General features: G+C 38.6%; 1 protein-coding gene across 1 annotated transcript; it reads right to left on the bottom strand.

Moving 5' to 3' along the window:
* Window positions 1–1,337: 1,337 nt before the first annotated feature.
* LOC121377312 (polyamine oxidase 2-like) lies at window positions 1,338–21,511 on the bottom strand. Its single transcript, XM_041505249.1, has 8 exons — window positions 21,359–21,511; window positions 18,361–18,621; window positions 17,012–17,193; window positions 13,595–13,839; window positions 12,145–12,377; window positions 8,004–8,228; window positions 3,025–3,150; window positions 1,338–1,655 (listed from the first exon to the last, which is right to left on the bottom strand). Exons 2-8 carry the CDS (start codon window positions 18,611–18,613, stop codon window positions 1,381–1,383), a joined length of 1,539 nt encoding a protein of 512 aa, XP_041361183.1. The 5' UTR covers window positions 18,614–18,621; window positions 21,359–21,511; the 3' UTR covers window positions 1,338–1,380.
* Window positions 21,512–22,103: the final 592 nt, after the last annotated feature.

The following is a 22,103-nucleotide window of genomic DNA, read 5'->3' as shown; positions in this document are numbered from 1 at the left end:
GGTAGGTGTAAACCATTTGCACCGACCAGTGATCCTAATTGGTTCAACAAAGGCCATGGTTTGTGCTATGCTGCCTGTGGGAAGTGCAAATAAAAGATCCCTTGCTACTAATCGGAAAGAGTGGCGACAGCGGGTTTCCTCTCAAAATCTGTGTCTGACGCCATATAACCGTAAATAAAATGTGTTGAGTGCATCGTTACATAAAACATTTTTCTTTTTCTTTCTTTTATATTAAGGTTTTTAAAGCTTAAATTAAATTTTCTTTTTAGATGATGCAGTTTTATAGATATTTGGCCTCATGGGCTAAAGCGTTGTACTTATTTACAATGTACATGTTCTGTCAATAGTGGGTTTGAATCCCTGACCTGAACACACGAACAGTTAAAAATGCATCGTTTCACAGGTGTTGATTCTTGAAAAATAATCTACACCTAGAACAATAGTGTGATGTCACAGCTATGGATTAAGTGTTGTATATTGTGGTTTATGAATGTACATGTAAAGGCCTACAATCTGCAGTGATTTCGTTTCTTTAGTTCAATTTTATGACAAAATTATTAAGATGTGCTGGGATGTTGTATAACATTTAACAAATATCAGGCACATGTGCGGGGTGGGGTGCGGGGTGGGCTGCGGGTGTTTAAAACCCCTCTTCTCACAATGAATTTGGTGTTTATTTTCTAGGAGAGCATGGTTTAAAACTTCCTCAACCCGAATCTTTTCACCATGCATAAATTCCCGAAATGTCTGAATATTCGTTTCCTTCCCCAAGTCCAGTGGCAAATCGTTTTCAGTTTGTGTAGGAAATACCTTCTTTGTAACTCATTTCCTGCACAGCAATGCAGTTTATGTCCCTTCTTTGTAACTCATTTCCTGCACAGCAATGCAGTTTATGTGCAGTTTATGTCCTTAATGAAACTTGACAAGCGCACTATGCTAAATACATGTATTTTGATGGGAACTACTTGACCTATCACAAATACATTATTGGTTGTTATTTTTGTTTACTTGTTCGAGTAAATAGTAATCGTATAGCCATACTGGTCTTATTTATGTAGTAGTAGTGTTGGTTTAAAGTGCTCCTACCGGCAGTAGCTAGTCCTGTCATGGACAAAACTCTGGCGAAGTCAGACGTTGTGCCCACGACAGGCATGCTTGAACAGTTCTCTGATGGAAGCATGCCAAAACTTACCGACACATCCCACACAGTAGCTAGTGGGAATTTCCCTGTTAGTTCAGTCGGTACAGCGCTGGTTCGAATCCTTTCAATGGAGATTGATTTTTATCTGTTACATATGCTTAATAAATATTCACTTTGAAAAATTAATAACCATCCCTTCCAAAAAATTATTTAATTACAACTCGACTGTCCCAACCAATCTATAATTCATCCTTCTTCTTATCTCTTTCGTTTGCTTTGTTCTTGTTCAGTGTTTGTTTATCGCCGTCACTGGGAGCGGGTTTCTGCTTGTGTTTGTCCTTGTGTTTGCTGTGTTTATCACAGTAGCCGGACAGAAACTGTTCTGCAGCTCGGAGTCCCGACTGGTATGCACCGTGCATTGTCCCGATTCCTTCCAGAATTGTGTGCTCGCCAGCGAAGAAAACGAGAGGGCAGATCGGTTTGGAAAGAGTGTCCCAGATGGTTGGGTTGTTACCTACAAAATACCAATAATAAAAGGTGAATTTTCATAACCAAGGAATATTTAGTTTTCAAAATCTTGATTAGGGATTTTCTGGTCGATTGAAAATTGATTAACAACTAGTTTAATATTTTAAAATTGTGTAGTGATCTCTGAAACTTGTGTAGCGAATCGTGATGCGATAATGTTCCCTGCTAGATGTTCATTAATCATCAGTGTTCATTCATTAGACTGGACCGGCCTCGGTGGCATCGTGGTTAGGCCATCGGTTTACAGGCTGGTAGGTACTGGGTTCGGATCCCAGTCGAGGCATGGGATTTTTAATCCAGATACCGACTCCAAACCCTGAGTGAGTGCTCTGCAAGGCTCAATGGGTAGGTGTAAACCACTTGCACCAACCAGTGATCCATAACTGGTTCAACAAAGGCCATGGTTTGTGCTATCCTGCCTGTGGGAAGCGCAAATAAAAGATACCTTGCTGCTAATCGGAAAGAGTAGCCCATGTAGTGGTGACAGCGGGTTTCCTCTCAAACTCTGTGTGGTCCTTAACCATATGTCTGACGCCATATAACCATAAATAAAATGTGTTGAGTGTGTCATTAAATAAAACATTTCTTTCTTTCTTTTTTTCTTTCATTAGGCTGGTGATGAAGTTTGTCCGCTAGTGCTTAAAGATTTAATAAACTGAGAAAATCTCAAAATATGTAATTTTGATGTTGAAAAATAATTCTACCATTAAGTTAAAAAGTTGTTTTGTTTAACGACACCACTAGAGCACACTGATTTATTAATCATCGGCAATTGGATGTCAGACATTTGGTGATTTTGACATACATGTATAGAAAGGAAACCTGCGACATTTTCTCATTAGTAGCAAGGAATCTTTTATATGCACCATCCCACAGACAGGATAGCACATCTTTTATTAGCACTTTCCGACAGACAGGACAACATATACCATGGACTTTGATACACCAGATATGTAGCATTGGTTGGGACAGTGTAAGAAATAGAATATTACTCATGTCCGTTAGATACCATTTATCTTACAACTCATTGCTTAAAAAACGTAACATAAACAACTCCCTTTACTTGTCAGACACATTTTAAACAACTCTGAAGATAAATCGCATCCAACGGGCACTCATGTATTGTTCTTTATAACTTACCGACTTGTGGAAATGAACTCTAAGATAAATCGCATCCAACGGGCACTCATGTATTGTTCTTTATAACTTACCGACTTGTGGAAATGAACTCTGAAGATAAATCGCATCCAACGGGCACTCATGTATTGTTCTTTATAACTTACCGACTTGTGGAAATGAACTCTGAAGATAAATCGCATCCAAAGGGCACTCATGTATTGTTCTTTATAACTTACCGACTTGTGGAAATGAACTTGCGCCTCCAGTGTAAATATTTTTACTCCAGTCTGATCTCAAAATCTGGGTCACATTTCTGGCTTCAACTTTCTTCACACCAAACAACTTGGATAACTGCTGTCGAGCTGAAAGAAAAAAACTTGGATAACTGCTGTCAAGTTGAAAGGAAACGACTTGGATAACTGCTGTTGAGCTGAAAGGAAACAACTTGGATAACTGCTGTCGAGCTGAAAGAAAACAACTTGGATAACTGCTGTCGAGCTGAAAGGAAACAACTTGGATAACTGCTGTCGAGCTGAAAGGAAACAACTTGGATAACTGCTGTCGAGCTGAAAGAAAACAACTGGGATAACCACTGTCGTGCTGTAAGAAAACAACTTGGATAACTGCTGTTGAGCTGTAAGAAAACAACTTGGATAACTGCTGTCGAACTGTAAGAAAACAACTTGGATAACTGCTGTCGAGCTGTAAGAAAACAACTTGGATAACTGCTGTCGTGCTGTAAGAAAACAACTTGGATAACTGCTGTCGAGCTGTAAGAAAACAACTTGGATAACTGCTGTCGTGCTGTAAGAAAACAACTTGGATAACTGCTGTCGAGCTGTAAGAAAACAACTTGGATAACTGCTGTTGAGCTGTAAGAAAACAACTTGGATAACTGCTGTCGAACTGTAAGAAAACAACTTGGATAACTGCTGTTGAGCTGAAAGAAAACAACTTGGATAACTGCTGTTGAGCTGAAACAAAACAACTTGGATAACTGCCGTCCAGCTGAAAGAAAACAACTTGGATAACTGCTGTTGAGCTGAAACAAAACAACTTGGATAACTGCTGTCGAGTTGAAACAAAACTTGGATAACTGCTGTCGAGCTGAAAGAAAACAACTGGGATAACTGCTGTCGAGTTGAAACAAAACAACTGGGATAACTGCTGTCGAGTTGAAACAAAACAACTTGGATAACTGCTGTCGAGTTGAAACAAAACTTGGATAACTGCTGTCGAGCTGAAAGAAAACAACTGGGATAACTGCTGTCGAACTGTAAGAAAACAACTTGGATAACTGCTGTTGAGCTGAAAGAAAACAACTTGGATAACTGCTGTCGAACTGTAAGAAAACAACTTGGATAACTGCTGTTGAGCTGAAAGAAAACAACTTGGATAACTGCTGTTGAGCTGAAACAAAACAACTTGGATAACTGTCGTCCAGCTGAAAGAAAACAACTTGGATAACTGCTGTTGAGCTGAAACAAAACAACTGGGATAACTGCTGTCGAGTTGAAACAAAACAACTTGGATAACTGCTGTCGAGTTGAAACAAAACTTGGATAACTGCTGTCGAGCTGAAAGAAACCAACTGGGATAACTGCTGTCGAGTTGAAACAAAACAACTGGGATAACTGCTGTCGAGTTGAAACAAAACAACTGGGATAACTGCTGTCGAGTTGAAACAAAACAACTTGGATAACTGCTGTCGAGTTGAAAGAATCAAGTTTGTTCCAGTTAACGACACCACTAGAACACACAGTTTAATTAAGCATTGGTTATTGGATGTCAGACATTTAATAATTCTGACACGTGGTCTTCAGAGGAAGAGTTTGTTTTGTTTAACAACACCACTAGAAGAAGGAAATGTTTTATTTAATGACACACTCAACACATTTTATTTATGGTTATTTATGGCGTCGGACCACACAGATATTGAGAGAGGAAACCCGCTATCGCCACTTCATGGGCTACTGTTTTTCGATTAGCAGCAAGGGATCTTTTATATGCACCATCCCACAGACAGGATAACACATACCATGGCCTTTAATATACATGTACCAGTCGTGGTGCACTGACTGGAACGAGAAATAGCCCAATGGGGGTTGATTCCAGACCGACCGTGCATCGAGCGGGTGCTTTACCACTGGGCCACGTCCCGCCCTACGACACCACTAGAGCACATTTAATAATGAATCATCGGCAAACATTTGGTAATTCTGACACGTAGTCATCAGAGGAAATCCGATACATTTTTCCATTAGCAGCAAATGATCTCTTACATGCAACTTCCCACAGACAGGAAAGCACATACGACTGCCTTTGACTAGTTGTGGTGCACTGGTTGCAACGAGAAAAAACCCAATCAGCTGAATGGATCCGAGGTGGTTCGTTTCTGCGACGCAAGCATCTCAACCAACTGAGCTAAATCCCGCCACCAGTCTTCACAGCAAATCCACAACATACTTCCAATTGCGTCAAGAGATGTTTTACAGGGCAGTACATACCATACAGTCACGGGACACTGGTTATGACCAAAAAAAAAAAAAACCTCAAATGGGTCCTCCAAGGGGATTTGATCCTATAACCCAAACACGTCATGCTCTACCAACTGAGCTAGATCCTGCCCGTCAAATAAACAAACAACATAAAACCAATAGTTACTAATAATGACCATTCAGTCAGTTGTTTTTGTTTAACGACACCACTAGAGCTCATGGATTTATTTATCATTGGCTATTGGATGTAAATTTTTCTCGTAATTTCGACAGTATTTTAGAGAGAAAACCTGCTACATTTTTCCATTAGTACTAAAGGATCTTTTATATGAACCATCCCACAGATAGGATAGCACATACCACGGCCTTTGATATGCCAGTCATTGTCACTGGCTGGAATGAGAAATAGCCCAATGGGCCCACCTACAGGCATTGACCCTAGACTAGGTGAGCACTTTATCACTGGACTACATGTATGTAGTTATTGCCCCAGCAGACACTCTTAACGGGGAAAATAAAAATCATAATTTCTCACTGAGAAATTATCATGCATTGGGTTAACGTACACTACTATTGGACGATTTGACGCCAACAAACCAATCACCTTGTCGGTACTAAATATGACGTCATCACGATTTGGCAAAGCACACACAATGACGTCACGTAGTTTAAAGAGTTTGTGTTTATGTCTTTCTGGTTTCAGTGTTAAACTTGTAATAAAATGGTTGTTTAATGCAATTTATTATAGATATATTATTACAGAATATATAGAACTTTGGGCTTTGAAAATTATCCGTGAATCGTGAATAAAATACAAAGTTAAAGCAATACCCAGAACAGTAAAGTAGTTAACGTCGTTTCTATATACATGGACGCGTAGCTGTTGTAGACTACATTGAAAATAAAGGCTTTTAAAAAACCCAAATAGCTGGGGTAATAAATAGAATAACAAACTCGGTACCAGTTATTATCAAATTTATGTCCCTCGTGACATTATTTCACTCGGGATATAAATTTGATAATAACTGGGAACTTGTTTATTATTCTCTATTTATTATCCCCATAGTTCAAGATATTCTGGGAAATATAACCAGGATGACCAACGTTGTGTCACGATGATTTCACGTGCACAACGAATGACATAATTTGTGAAGCGACGTCATAACTCAATGCGGCTTCCCCAGTGTAAACATTTATCAAAACGACATCATTTCGGTAAACGACGTTGTTTCGTCATTTCTTTTTAGTTACGTTTGAAACGTTTTGACATGGTCTAAGCTTGCTATTCACGAAAATAATATTTTGGATATATGGATAATAAAGAACTGATTACACTGGTGTGTGTATCGTACTTATTTTACGAAACTCGTGTCAGGATTCATGTATTACCTTCACTATTGCTCGGGTAATACAATAATCCTGTCACTCGTTTCGTAAAATCAGTATGACACACAAGCTTGTAAAATAATCTCTATGTATCATTCATAGAGACAAAAGTAACCAAAATTAATGTTAATTATATAATATGACCAAGGCATGAAACATTTATGGTAAAAATAATATTGTGTACGAAATGTCCATGAATAAAAGCGACCATACAGGTCTCGTAAACATTGCTAGAACAATTGTTTTGTTTGCACTACACTTGACGCATCAGTAAACCAGTTTTTGTCCGCTCATTTCAAATGTAGGACATAATTTACACAGTCACGAAGGGTTTCACAAAAAAAGAGATGGAAGGTAGCAAATGTTTTATTTAACGACGCACTCAACACATTTTTATTTAAGGACCACACAGATATAGAGAGAGGAAACCTGCTGTTGCCACTTCATGGGCTACTCTTTTCAATTAGCAGCATCTTTTATATGCACCATCCCACAGACAGGATAGTACATACCACAGCCTTTGTTATGGTGTTACCTATAAATGATTTATGCAAATTTTAAATTATCTGAGGTCTGCCATGCACCAGATAACCCGGAGCAAAACTAGCAACCACATGCATAAAAAGAACCAGAAAGACAACATTCAGCATTCGAATTCAGAACTTGTCCATGCCCCAACAAGTGAACATTTACAAGCAGACAAGTCAAATGTTTAGCAGACAAGTAAAATTTGCAAAGCAGTATCATAATTGTGAGCAAAAGTGGCACTTAAATAAAACAAACCATCTTGACTACAGCTTAATTTTCTGTGGTGTGATCCACGAAAAGTATCAACTTTAATAAATGGGTTACACATGATTTTGTTTTAAAATGACCAGCCCAGGGGTTAAACGATTCCTCTTAAACCCACCTACAGCCCAACAACTTTACCCCTTAAAGTTGATGAAAGTAGTTTGTTTTGCTTAACGACACCACTAGAGCACATTGATTTATTAATCATCAGCTATTGGATGTCAACCATTTGATAATTTTAACCTATAGTCTTAGAAGAAAACTGCTACATTTTTCCAATTGGTAGCAAAGGATCTTTTATTTGAACCATCCCACAGACAGGATAGCACATACCACGGCCTTTGATATGCCAGTCATGGTGCACTGGCTGGAACGAGAAATAGCCCAATGGGTCCACCAATGGGGATCGATCCTAGACCGACCACGCATCAAGCGGAGGCTTTACCACTGGGCTATGACCCTCCCTGAAAGGGGATGACCACCCGGTCATTGCTAGTTAATGTAGTCTTGACTTAATTGGCTTAAATTTTTATGGCAACCTTTTGTCTCCACCTCTTCATCTGTCATGTTCTCGAAGCGGTCAGCTGCTGGTCCGAACATCATTCCGGTTAGACTTTTAGTACCACCCAGCTTGTGTGAGTTGAGCCAGACCTGTAGAAAACCTTCGTCTGCCTCCGTCGCTGGCGCCAACACAAACACCCCAACATCCTCCGGCCAGAACACCTCATCAAATTCTACAATCAGCTTGTTGCCACTACTTATTCCTGGAAGACCAAAAAAAAAAAAAAAAAGAGAGAAAAAAAGCTACAACTGTCAGGAAACATACACAATTTGAAATTCAAAATTCAAAAGTTAAAGCTAAAAGTTTTGTTTATCGACATCACCAGAGCACATTGATATATTCATCAACAAGACACAGGATTGAATCACCTTGATGGATCCATTCAACTGACAGGGTTTTTTCTCATTCCAACCAGTGAACCACAACTGGTCAAATGCTGTGGTATGTGCTTTCCTGTCTGTGAGAAAGCGCATATAAAAGATCCCTTGCTGCATTAAACAAAAATGTAGCGGGTTTCCTCTGATGACTACGAGCCAGAAATACCAAATGTTTGACATCAAACAGTCAATGATTAAATAACCAATGAAGTTGTCATTGTTAGGTTTTGGTATCAACGTGTTTAGGTCACATGGTAACAGCCGCCTATAATTTCATTTTCACCTGCTATTTCGACTCTTAATGACATCACTAACATCATACGTTTCATTGTACCTGTTTCTGCTTGAGTACCAAAACGTTTCACTAACAACATGCACATTTTCCCATAAGTTTGCTAGTGTGCACATTTTAAACTTAATCATATTAAAGGGACATACCCTAGTTTTTAAACACTACGGTATATGTTTGACTATTATAGCCGTGTTTGATAACTGAAATCATACTTTACTTAGATTTTATGGTTTAGATTATCAGTTGCCGTACATTTGAAGTGTTTTTGGTCATCCTGGTGGTTTTAATATAACAAATTAAATTTGTCATATTTTTTAAAACGCACGTGCGTCTGAGAAGAAAAAGTTATTGAGTCGAGTTTAGTCCATTTTTAGAGGGTATTTAACCATTTCAAAGTCACAGACTCATGTTTCACTCAGTTGTAACTTTATCCAAATGTGTTACAGGTTTGTAGATTAACTAACTTAGTGTTAATTTTCACGGGTTGAAACTAGGGTCTGTCCCTTTAAAACAGTTCTATAAATTTCGTTTCATGTCTCAGAAAAGTGGAAAAAAAACCAGGCCAAATTTGTTTACTTCTGTGGTATTTTCTATGACATGTTGCCATCCCATCCTCCATTATCTGAATAAGATTTCTCTTCAACTATTACAAGCTACATATACGTTTGCTTTTGTTGGCAAAAACAATTAATGTGGGAACTGGTAAAAACCCTTTTATAAACAGGGCTAGCTCTGGCACTCGTCAAATTCACCAACTGCGAATTTTGAAAGCAGTTGGCGAATTTTATTTTAAACTGGCGGAAAAAGTTCGTGTAGTAATTAATTTTTTTGTACAAAATAACTGTTGATTTGTGCAATTTTTGAGCTAGTCTTGTTTATGAACATTTGCATGAACAGAAATATTCTTGTGAAATCATGTACATGCAAAGTGGGCCTTAGCCAGTGACTGATATGTGTGTAACATAGTAAATGGTTTTAGTATTGGAGAAAAAACCTGATTCTGCAAGGAAACCATACATACTTTAAGTCATAAAATGTTAGCAAGGCCACACAAGAGGTTAATATTTCATGATGATAAATTTAAAGAAGCATACAACAGACTTTAAAAAACATTTATTATCGGTTATTAACTGAACACATAACAAAGGTTAAACCAAAAGTATAAAAATAGTTAGCATGCACATATTACTGCAATTTTTAAATTAAATATAACATGTTTGTAAGCTGCATTACCGTTAGAAATTAACAAAAATGTTATTTCAGCTGGGTTTTTTTTTTTTTAAGTGTCTGATATGCTGACCATGCTAAAGTTTTATGTCACTAATATGTCACTTATTTGGATTTTCGTAAAAATTTAAATCTCAAAAAATTTATGATGTACACTATTATCATCCATTAAAGGCGTTTGTAGGAGATATCGCTGGCACTATAATTTGCGATATCTCCTGCGATATTCTCCGCAAGAGATCTCGCTTCTTATAATCTTGATTGGTCAAATTTTAATCACAAGACAATATTTTGTTACGTCACTGTGTATGTTTCAGTGCTAAACTGATCATTAGTGATGTCACACCGCTGTCGTTTTGCTAGTTAACGAACCAAATATAGCGACATTACTGATATTGTTTACACTTGTCGCAAATGGAAAGAATGATAATGGATGATAAACAGAATCCCCCACTCGTGTCTTGTAATATAATTTATCAGCACTCGTTGATTTCATACTTTTATCAACTCATGCTGATAAATTATGATATCACAAGACACTCAGGGTGTATCCTCTGTTTATTCAGTGGTCTCTCCAGTATTCAGGAAAGGGATGGAGGGAATCGGTACAGCTGGTTCTACTTATAAAAAGGGATGGTACCTAAGCTTTGCAGGGTACAAGTACTTCGAAAATGTCTTGTAAACGACGATGAACCTGATTACTCTGTTAGTTCAAGACGATGGCAAGACTTGTGATTCTGGATGGCGGCCTAAATAAACGGATGGCGGATATTACTATCGCTGCCAATGGATAGTGGGCATATTGGAAATTAGTCTTAAGAGAAAGAAATGTTTTATTTAACCATGCACTCAACACATTTTATTTACAGTTATATGGCATCAGACATATCATTAAGGATCACACAGATATTGAGAGAGGAAACCCGCTGTCGCCACTTCATGAGCTACTCTTTTTGATTAGCAGCAAGGGATCTTTTATATGCACCATCCCACAGACAGGGTTAGTACATACCACGGCCTTTGATATACCAGTCGTGGTGCACTGGCTGGAAATAGCTCAGTGGGCCCACCGATGGGGATTGATCCCAAACCGACTGCACGCTTTGCCACTAGGCTATGTCCCGTCCCATGTCTTAAGAGATGGCGGGCCTGCCATTGATTATAACATGTAGCGAGACTCCTGTTATCATTAACCTTCTGACTACTGCAGGCGAGATATCTCGCCCGACGTCACGTCAGTCGATATACTGTACACTGTATACAGTGCATTCCACAATTCATATTTCCCGCCGTTTTGCACACTCACCGGAAACGGAAATATAATTAAACAAAAAAAGATTTTTTTTCAAAATGGTGGCTTTTGTTTTGATTTTTTCAACTGAAAATACCTTGAAATTTTGAGTTCAAAAAGTGGTTTTCGGCAAGTATTTTCACTTGACAACAATGGTGGCACATCGCGGTCATTTTCAGGGATCGATAGCTGATTGTGACAGCTAATTTGATAATAAATTTGATCGTTTTACCAACAACGAAAATGAATCTTAGTTCGGGTTTAAAAAAAAATTCTGGTCAGAAAACCACTGTTATCGGGAATAATGGACATAAATACTGGACAGCTGGCCACAAATGCCCGTAAGTAAACACAACTTTTTCAATTTTATGCCTAATTTTAATCACCATTAGCCGATTTAAAATAATAAAAATTACAAAAAAAGACACAAATAATACTTACCGATTAATATATGAACTTTATTTCATGTTTTTATAAAACATTCAAGTGAATATATGGGAATAAAAATTATAAACTTGTACCCACTCAATGTGGTTTTTGTTAAAAATTAATCCAGTAGTCTAAAGGTTAAGAGATGGCGGGCCCGCCATTGCTTATGACATGTAGCGAGACTCCTGTTATTATTAAGAGATGGCGGGCCCGCCATTGATTATAACATGTAGCGAGACTCCTGTTATTATTAAGAGATGGCGGGCCTGCCATTGATTATGACATGTAGCGAGACTCCTGTTATTATTAAGAGATGGCGGGCCTGCCATTGATTATGACATGTAGCGAGACTCCTGTTATTATTAAGAGATGGCGGGCCTGCCATTGATTATGACATGTAGCGAGACTCCTGTTATTATTAAGAGATGGTGGGCCCGCCATTGATTATAACATGTAGCGAGACTCCTGTTATTATTAAGACTAAGGTTCAAACTGGACTCACCGACTTGATCAAGTGCGTATCTGTAGTCTTTAGACAAGGCTGGTTCAAAGACAAGTTTTTCTTTCCGTATGACGGACAAAGGAACTGCCACTATGACGGCATCGGCCTCAAACTGCTCTCGGTCTTTGGTGCGAACCAGTACAATCCTGCTAGCCGGCTTCAGTTCAATCTGTCGCACCGTCATTCTCAACTCAATTTCTAGCGGCGATTCAGGGCCAGAGCCACTTACCAATCTGAAAACAAACTAGAATGTTGATTAATTTTAATAACGGCACAGAGGAAACTATTCAAGGCTCGAAATATGAAGTAAAATATGGCATTTTTCTAAAATAGCAGGCCAAAAGAAATATGCCCAGAAAAGAAAAGATTATGGCCTTCTGGATCTCTCTCTTGAGAAAAAAATGGTCGCTATTACACATTAAATGCACCCAATTTTTATTGCATGTGTGAATTTGCTATAATAAACACAACAAGCATTTTGAGAGTACTGCTAATTTAAGCATATGTCCCCTACAAATTTTCGTATCTTTTACGTTCAATGGTCATAACTTTGGCAAAAATGGGTAAATCGTCATGAATTGTAACAGAACATGAAAAAGCTATGCACAAACTTTCAGCTCTTAATCTTGAGGCATTGCAAAAACAAAATTAGGAAAACACATTTTCATATCTCTTAAGTTCATGGCCCATAACTCTATCAAAAATGGGTAAATCGCCATGAAAGTCAAGCTTGACCTGTAACAGTACTGGATACAGCTATACACAAAACTTCAAATCAATATCTTGAGGCATTATGGAAAAAATATCAGGAAAACTATATGTGGGACAGAGGAATGGACAGATAAGACAGACGGACGGAGATGAAACCCATACATGTAATTCCGTCCGGTTGGAACAGAAGAGGACTCTATAACCGAGCACTGTGTACACCTTTTGGGTTATTTACTGCCAGCCACAATACATCCATTCATACAAAATCAGTTAAATTTATGTATTCAATTTCTTCCCTAGGGCAGTACGTAGCCCAGTGGTAAAGCGTTTGCTTGATGCACGGTTGGTCTAGGTTCGATCCCCGTCAGTGGGCTCATTGGGCTATTTCTCGTTCCAGCCAGTGCACCATGACTGGTACATCAAAGGCTGTGGTATGTGCTATCATGTCTATGGAATGGTGCATATAAAAGATCCCCAGAAAAAATGGTTTAAGTTTAGGGTTAGGGTTAAGAAAGGCATACAGTAATGGTAAGAGTAATTAATTCTGTCAAAAGGTTAACTTAAAATACACAAAATCTGCCAAAATATTTCGGTCTCACGAGAAAAACCCCAATCAGTTAAATGGATTCACTGAGGTAGTTCGATCCTGCAACGCAAGCACCTCAATGGACTGAGGTAAATCTCGCCCTCAACCATGCATCAAGTGAGTGCAGTGAGTTCCCCCAGCATGACAATTCACCTGTCGAGTACTTCGGACATTCCGTCAAGCACCACCTGTTCATAGCCAAAGTCAAGGTCACTTGGTCTGTACAGAAGTGCTGAGTACGACCCCACGCTGAATGACGGTAGAGTCCGCAGGAAGAGTCCAACTGGACCATCCATGTCCAGCTCGCCCTCCTCCTCCTCCACCCACCTCGTGATGGCCTCACGCATAGACACGTCCTTCTGGTTCGACCTCACTCTGTGTACGGCACTGGCGACAATCTGAAACATTTACAACAACAGTTAGAGTACAGCACTGTTGACAATCTGAAACATTTACAACACAGATAGAGTACGGCACTGGCGACAATCTGAAATATTTACAACACAGTTAGAGTACAGCACTGTTGACAATCTGAAACATTTACAACACAGATAGAGTACGGCACTGGCGACAATCTGAAATATTTACAACACAGTTAGAGTACAGAACTGTTGACAATCTGAAACATTTACAACACAGATAGAGTACAGCACTGTTGACAATCTGAAACATTTACAACACAGTTAGAGTACGGCACTGTTGACAATCTGAAACATTTACAACACAGATAGAGTACGGCACTGGCGACAATTTGAAATATTTACAACACTGCTAGTGTACGGCACTGGCAACAATCTGAAACATTTACAACACAGCTAGAGTACAGCACTGGTGACAATCTGAAACATCTACAACACAGCTAGAGCACAGCACTGGCGAGAATCTGAAACATCTACAACACAGCTAGAGTACAGCACTGGCGAGAATCTGAAACATTTACAACACAGCTAGAGTACGGCACTGGCGAGAATCTGAAACATTTACAACACAGCTAGAGTACGGCACTGGCGACAATCTGAAACATTTACAACACAGCTAGGGTACAGCACTGGTGACTATCTGAAACATTTACAACACAGCTAGAGTACGGCACTGGCGACTATCTGAAACATTTACAACACAGCTAGAGTACGGCACTGGCGACAATCTGAAACATTTACAACACAGCTAGAGTACGGCACTGGCGACTATCTGAAACATTTACAACACAGCTAGAGTACGGCACTGGCGACTATCTGAAACATTTACAACACAGCTAGAGTACGGCACTGGCGACAATCTGAAACATTTACAACACAGCTAGAGTACGGCACTGGCGACTATCTGAAACATTTACAACACAGCTAGAGTACGGCACTGGCGACAATCTGAAACATTTACAACACAGCTAAAGTACGGCACTGGCGACAATCTGAAACATTTACAACACAGCTAGAGTACGGCACTGGTGACAATCTGAAACATTTACAACACAGCTAGAGTACGGCACTGGCTACAATCTGAAACATCTACAACAGTACAGCACTGGTGACAATCTGAAACATTCACTACACAGTTAGAGTACGGCACTGGCAACAATCTGAAACATTCACAACACAGTTAGAGTACGGCACTGGCTACAATCTGAAACATTCACAACACAGAGTACGGCACTGGCTACAATCTGAAACATTTACAACACAGCTAGAGTACAGCACTGGCGACAATCTGAAACATCTACAACACAGCTAGAGTACGGCACTGGCTACAATCTGAAACATTCACAACACAGTTAGAGTACGGCACTGGCGACAATCTGAAACATTCACAACACAGTTAGAGTACGGCACTGGCGACAATCTGAAACATTCACTACACAGTTAGAGTACGGCACTGGCAACAATCTGAAACATTCACAACACAGTTAGAGTACGGCACTGGCTACAATCTGAAACATTCACAACACAGTTAGAGTACGGCACTGGCTACAATCTGAAACATTTATAACACAGCTAGAGTACAGCACTGGCGACAATCTGAAACATCTACAACACAGCTAGAGTACAGCACTGGCGACAATCTGAAACATCTACAACACAGCTAGAGTACAGCACTGGCTACAATCTGAAACATCTACAACAGTACAGCACTGGTGACAATCTGAAACATTTACAACACAGCTAGAGTACGGCACTGGCGACAATCTGAAACATTTACAACACAGCTAGAGTACGGCACTGGTGACAATCAGAAACATTTACAACACAGCTAGAGTACAGCACTGGTGACAATCTGAAACATTTACAACACAGCTAGAGTACGACACTGGTGACAATGTGTAATATTTACAACACAGTTAAGAGTACAGCCTAATCTACAATCTTAAGCTTTAACAAAACTACAACACTACAACAGAACTTGAATTTCTGCCAATCACTGAGCTGGCAATAATTTTTGCTCAAAAGGTATTTAACATCAAACATAGAATTGTTGTATTGGAGCAGAAATTCCACGTTTTCATTGTAAAGTTGTTTCTCCTGGTAGAGATTGATTATAACTGTGCCAATGGTCATCTAGGTCTCTAACAGCTATTACAATCCCACAAAACACCATTGGAAATAATTCTCTTTGTAGTGTGATAATAAAAATCCAAATGCCCGTCTAGCTCTCTTAACAGCAGAGAACTCAGGATAGGATTGTAAATATTAATCTTTCTTAATACTTAAATACTCTCCTTGTTTGAGAAGCCAGTCAGTACCGGCTAGTGAATGTTTGATTTGGGCCAGTGGAAATTATCAACTATATTACTCTAATCCTGTCTGTGGGATGGTGCATATAAAAGATCCCTTGCTGCTAATTGGAAAGAGTAGCCCATGAAGTGGTGAAAGCGGGTTTCCTCTCTCAATACCTGTGTGGTCCTTAACCATATGCATGATGCCATATAACCGTAAATAAAATGTGTTGAGTGCGTCATTTAATAAAACATTTCCTTTCCTAATTTACACCTACAGACACACGATAGTGCACTAGACAAAGCTGCTGTCAGGGCTAGTGGCTTTCTCAAAACATTTGTTGAACATGGTGGTGGGGCAGGGGGAGATGCACGACATGAACATTCTCCCCCCCCCCCCCCCCCCCCCCCCCCCGACTTATTTTAAAGGGCATTCACCACTAAGTCTGTATTGAACTTCCATTTTAGTAGTTGCATATAGACGCCCCTACAACCCCCAGTTAAAGAAATCCTGGATACACGTCAATACAGTGCTCGAACTTAAGAACTTGTCTCCCACGGCAATTTTTAAAAGAATTGCCATGGGTGAAACGTCCCACCGACGGCTATTGTGAGCCTGCCTATGGCAATTTTTTTTAAAAAGTGACAAATCAACATGACTGAAAGGCTATTTTGCTCTATGTAGACATAATTCAAAAGTGCAACTGTTAAATATTTGCAGACAATGTACACCAGGTGTATATATTTTGCCATTGTTGATGAGCTTTACCGACAGCAATTTATATCGTTAAGTTCGAACCCTGCAATACTAGGTTAAGTCTGGTAAACATGTGTAAGTAAAGACAACAAAAGAAACATACATCGATGGCTTTCACATAAACATCGGCCAAGTCTTTTCCTCTGTACGTCTTCCCATCAGGCATCACAAAGATGGATTCCCCAAATTTGCTAGTCTCCAGCTCGAAGTCTCGCGTCAAGTTACTCAGCGGATTATTTTTCACCTGCATGTTGATTGTCGAACCTCCCAGCTCTGCCTCAATACCTGCAAGTGTTCAACTTAAAAGTTTGTTTGGTTTAACGACAACACTAGAGCACACTGTTTTATTAATCATTGACTATCGGATGTCAAACGTTTGGTAATTTAAAACTTTTGACGTGTAGTCTCAGTGAGGAAAGATAAGGAAATGTTTTATTTAACAACGCACTCAATACATTTTATTTACGGTTATATGGCATCAGACATATGGTTAAGGACCACACAGATATTGAGAGAAGTAACCCACTGTCACCACTTCATGGGCTACTCTTTTCGATTAGCAGCAACAGATCTTTTATATGTACACCATCCCACAGACAGGATAGTACATACCACGGCCTTTGATATACCAGTCGTGATGCATTGGCTGGAATGAGAAATAGCCCAATGGGTCCACCGACGGGGATCGATCCCAGACTGACTGTGCATCAAGCGGGTGCTTTACCACTGGGCTATGTCCCACCCTCTCAGAGAGGAAAATCACTACCAGGGAAATTTGTTTCATTATAACGTCCTGATTCGCTACGCAAGTTCCAGAGATCGCTACACAATTTTAAAACATTAAATAGTAGTTGCTAATCAACTTTCAATTGACTAGAAATATTGCTAATCAAGATTTTGAAAACAGAATGTTTCCCCCGACTACATTTTTACATTAGTAAGGAAACTTGTATATGCACAACCCCACAGACAGGATAGCACATACCATGCCATGATGGCCTTTGATTACCCGCCGTAATTAAATTAAATACCAAAATATGGCTACAACAAGCAGAATATTTAAAGGGGACAGATCCCCGTTTTTAAACACTATAAAATATTTTTCAACTAGGCCCTAGTTTAAACCCGTAAAAATAGACACAACAAATTTGGATACAACAGGGTGAAACAAGAGTCTGTAACATTGAAATATCCTTAAACATAGACTAAAACGCGACTCCATAACTGTTACTTCTCAGATGCATGTGCAGGGTTTTTTTTAGAAATATTAAAAATGTATTTTGTGGTGTTAGAAACACCAGGATGACCAGAAACACTTCGGTTGTACGGAAATGGATAATTTAAACAATAAAATATAAGTAATGCTTGATTTCAGTGATCATAAATGGCTCTAATAGTGAAAAATATAACTTAGTCTTTAAAAACTAGGGTCTGTCTCTTTAAGATATATACCTCTTGCATGGGGCATGTGTTTCTTGTCCGTCCATATTCTTCCACCATAGCGATCGCGTCTGGCTTCAAACACAGTGACGTGAATGTCACACGTTTTACAGTTACTTATTTTTCTCGCTGCAGCTAAACCGGCAATTCCGCCTCCGACGACAATAACACGTTTGTGACGACCGTCAGTGAGAGACAGGTGTGACACGAACATAAAGAGAACGAGACACTGACACACCTGTACGTCACCAAGGTAATACTTCATACTGCAACCTGGAAAACAAAAATAATATCACCATTTATCACACCGCGGTGGAAGAGATATACATGTGATACAAGGCTAGCTCTGAATCAGCAGACAATTTCGCCAAATTATTTACTAAACTTTAAAAATGTCAGAAACCCAGTTATTTTGTGACAAAATATCAATTATAACATGAAATTATTTTCACCAAATTAAAATAAAATTCGCCAATTGTTTTTGAAATTAGCGACTGGCAAATTTGACGAGTGCCAGAGCTAACCCTGTGATATTTATCATCTCTTCACTTTGTGGAATACGTCTTTTGAGAGGTCACGACATCTGATCAGGCAATCGACATGTCACACAGTACAACTCTGTATAAATCTCTATGCAAAAAAGTGTTCCCATCGCTCTTTCAATTCATATTTTTATATCGGAAAAATACTTGCTGTCAATTTTTATAATGAATGTTAGCAGCACAATTTAACAAAATATATATTTTAATAATTTTGTTTAGCCTTGAATATGTTTATAATATTTATTGTTTGTGTAAACTTCATCGATAGATATGTTGCTCAGGAATGCAAAGCTTCATTGATAAATAGCTAAATGAAAGTGATGTCATTTTGTCCCGGTCTTTAATCTACTGGTGCATTTTCATGTCATGTTTAGTTATTTTGGAAGTCATTATGTGCTATTTTTTTCATTGATGTACGATGTAATAAATAAATTACTATACTTTTGTGTGAGACTGTTTACACTGTGAGTGTTTTTGGTGCACTGGCTTAAACAAGAAATAGATCAACGGGCCCCATGCACAGACGGTGATCGATCATGGACAAATCGTGCAACAGCTACAGTAATTTTGACACATAGTCATCACTTGGGCTACGTCCTGCTCCTGTCGAGAGGTGACTTTAGAACTGTAATTTACCAAATACAGAATTACCGGTAAAATGTTATTTTAGAGGTGTATTGGATATAAATAGAATATGCTAAGTGCTTGTGTTATTTTAATAACAACCTTGTCTACAATGTAGAACTTTAATCAGTATTTGATAAAAATATAAAGAGTCAGTGCACAATCTAATTAAAATTATCTCCACTATTACATGTGGATCTAAAGACAGCCAGTTGGAGCTCATGTCCACCAATCAAAACCTTACTTGCAGAATCATGCCAGTGATTTAAAAATAATTTGAAAACATTCCGAATTATCCTGAGGGTATACGGTTTCGTGTGAATTACGAATGCCTTAAAACATGTTTTATTTTATAAAATAAATAATTTGTAATGTAAAACTGAAGACTGATTTAGTTTTTTTTAATTTTATAAATAAATAAATAATTTTTAATGTAAAATTGAAGACTGATAACCCACCCCGTACGTATTGGTATGGTTCGCTGTACTGCGGCCACTAAAATAGACTCGCCCGATATTTTTAGAATTTGTATGCTCCCAAATAACGTTATAAAAGGCAAAGTGTGATTGGTCAATATTTAAATTATTATTTACAGACGAAATGTTACCTGGACATTGGGGACTACGCAGTGTTGTTAGTTTCAAATCACTGGCAGGATTCTGCAAGTAAGGTTTTGATTGGTGGACATGAGCTCCAACTGGCTGTCTTTAGACCCACATGTAATAGTGGAGCTAATTTTAATTAAATTGGTCAGTTCATAATTAATTATTGGGGCGGGATTTAGCTCAGTCAGTGATTGGTGTGCACGTACATGTACTTTTCGGTCTTTGGGCAAAATGTTGCTGGTTACCTCTTGATGACTACGTGTCAGAATTACCAAATGTTTGACATTCAATAGCCGATGATTAATAAATGAATGTGCTCTAGTGGTGTTGTTAAACAAAACAAAGTTCTTCTTGTCCACTAGTCAACCGTCAATTAAGGTCCATTGGGCTATTTCTTGTCCCAGCCAGTAAACCACGACTGGTATATCAAAGGCCATGGTACATGTGTATGTGTTGTCCTTGTCTGTGGGATGGTGCATTTAATGAATATTTTTAAGCCAAATTCATTTCTTAAATCTAAAATCTGTTGATGACGAAAATACTTAAGAAAAACCTTACATATGTAGATGTTAACAAATTGGATGTTGATTATGCTAATTTCAAGTATGTAAACAGATGGATTTAAGAACACTGAATTGATGATAATGAAGGACCCTCCTCATCTCTTTAGAAATTAAGTTTTTTTTAAAAACAGGTGTGGTTAAGAAAAGTACTTATTGACTTAATGTGCGCCCTGCACTATAACAATGGGAAGAAAGAAAGGAAATGGTTTATTTACGGTTATATGGCGTCGGACATACATGTATGGTTAAGGACCACACAGATATTGAGAGGAAACCCGCTGTCACCACTTCATGGGCTACTCTTTTTGATTAGCAGCAAGGGATCTTTTATAATATGCACCATCCCATAGACAGGAAAGCACATACCACAGCCTTTGATGTACCAATTGGGGTGCACTGGCTGGAGCGAGAAATAGCCCAATGGGCTCACCGACGGGGATCGATCCCAAACTGACCGCACATCAAGCGAGCACTTTACCACTGGGGTGACTGGGCTACGTTTCGCCCCATATAAAAAAGGGAGAAATGTTTAATTAAGTAACACCCAACAAAAATAAGCACATTAAATGCAGCGCCCTCAATAGTTTAAGAAGTAGCAGGCTACAACAGTGATGAGAGCAGGGGGCAAAGCGGGGGGTCTGGGGGCCCTCCCCAAGAAACATTTGAAAAATCGAACCTCTGAGATGCACCTTGTTTGGATCCCTTTTGTAGGAGACTTTATTAAAGAAGAGAAAGCACTTTTTTTTTTACCATCAACGAAACGTAGGCGGCGGCAAAAGCTGTTTCAGGCGGCGATTTGCCGCCGGAGACCGGGTACTTTTGAGGGCTCTGTAAATGTCAATAAAAATTGAATATATGAAAATTATTATTTACGTTTATATAAAATTATATGATTATTTATTTATACAATGTCACACAACGTGACACTGTCACACAGGGATTTAAAACATGCACATTTGTAATAGAATAAATGTTCTTAACAGACTGAGTACTAAACTGTCGCTTTATGAATACATTATAGAGATGTGTGTTCTGCAAATACTAAAATATATAAAGCAACTGTAACTGTTGTTAGTATCATAATCCTTTGATGCTGGGAATCTAAGTAACAATACTAAGAACTCAGATTCCGCAAGTTGTTAAATCAAATGAAATTTACCTGTCCCGCGCAGGACAAATTTTAGAGTAATCTCCCATAGTTCCAAATGTTACAATGTACCAAATCAATTCCCATTTCCTATAATGTTAACATTTACTAATAAAAGTGATATATCAACACAATCTGTTTAAAATCATCTGCACTGGTTATTATCTATTACCCGTAGAGATTATTTTAATCAGACTGATATCAACAAAACCTGGTAGTACTTTTTTTTTTTTTTTTATTTACTGTATTAAATTTTATAAAATCATATACATAC

Source organism: Gigantopelta aegis, chromosome 7 (genome assembly GCF_016097555.1).
Source record: "Gigantopelta aegis isolate Gae_Host chromosome 7, Gae_host_genome, whole genome shotgun sequence".
Lineage (NCBI taxonomy): Eukaryota > Metazoa > Mollusca > Gastropoda > Neomphalida > Peltospiridae > Gigantopelta > Gigantopelta aegis.
This window is presented reverse-complemented; position numbering and strand designations above follow the sequence as displayed.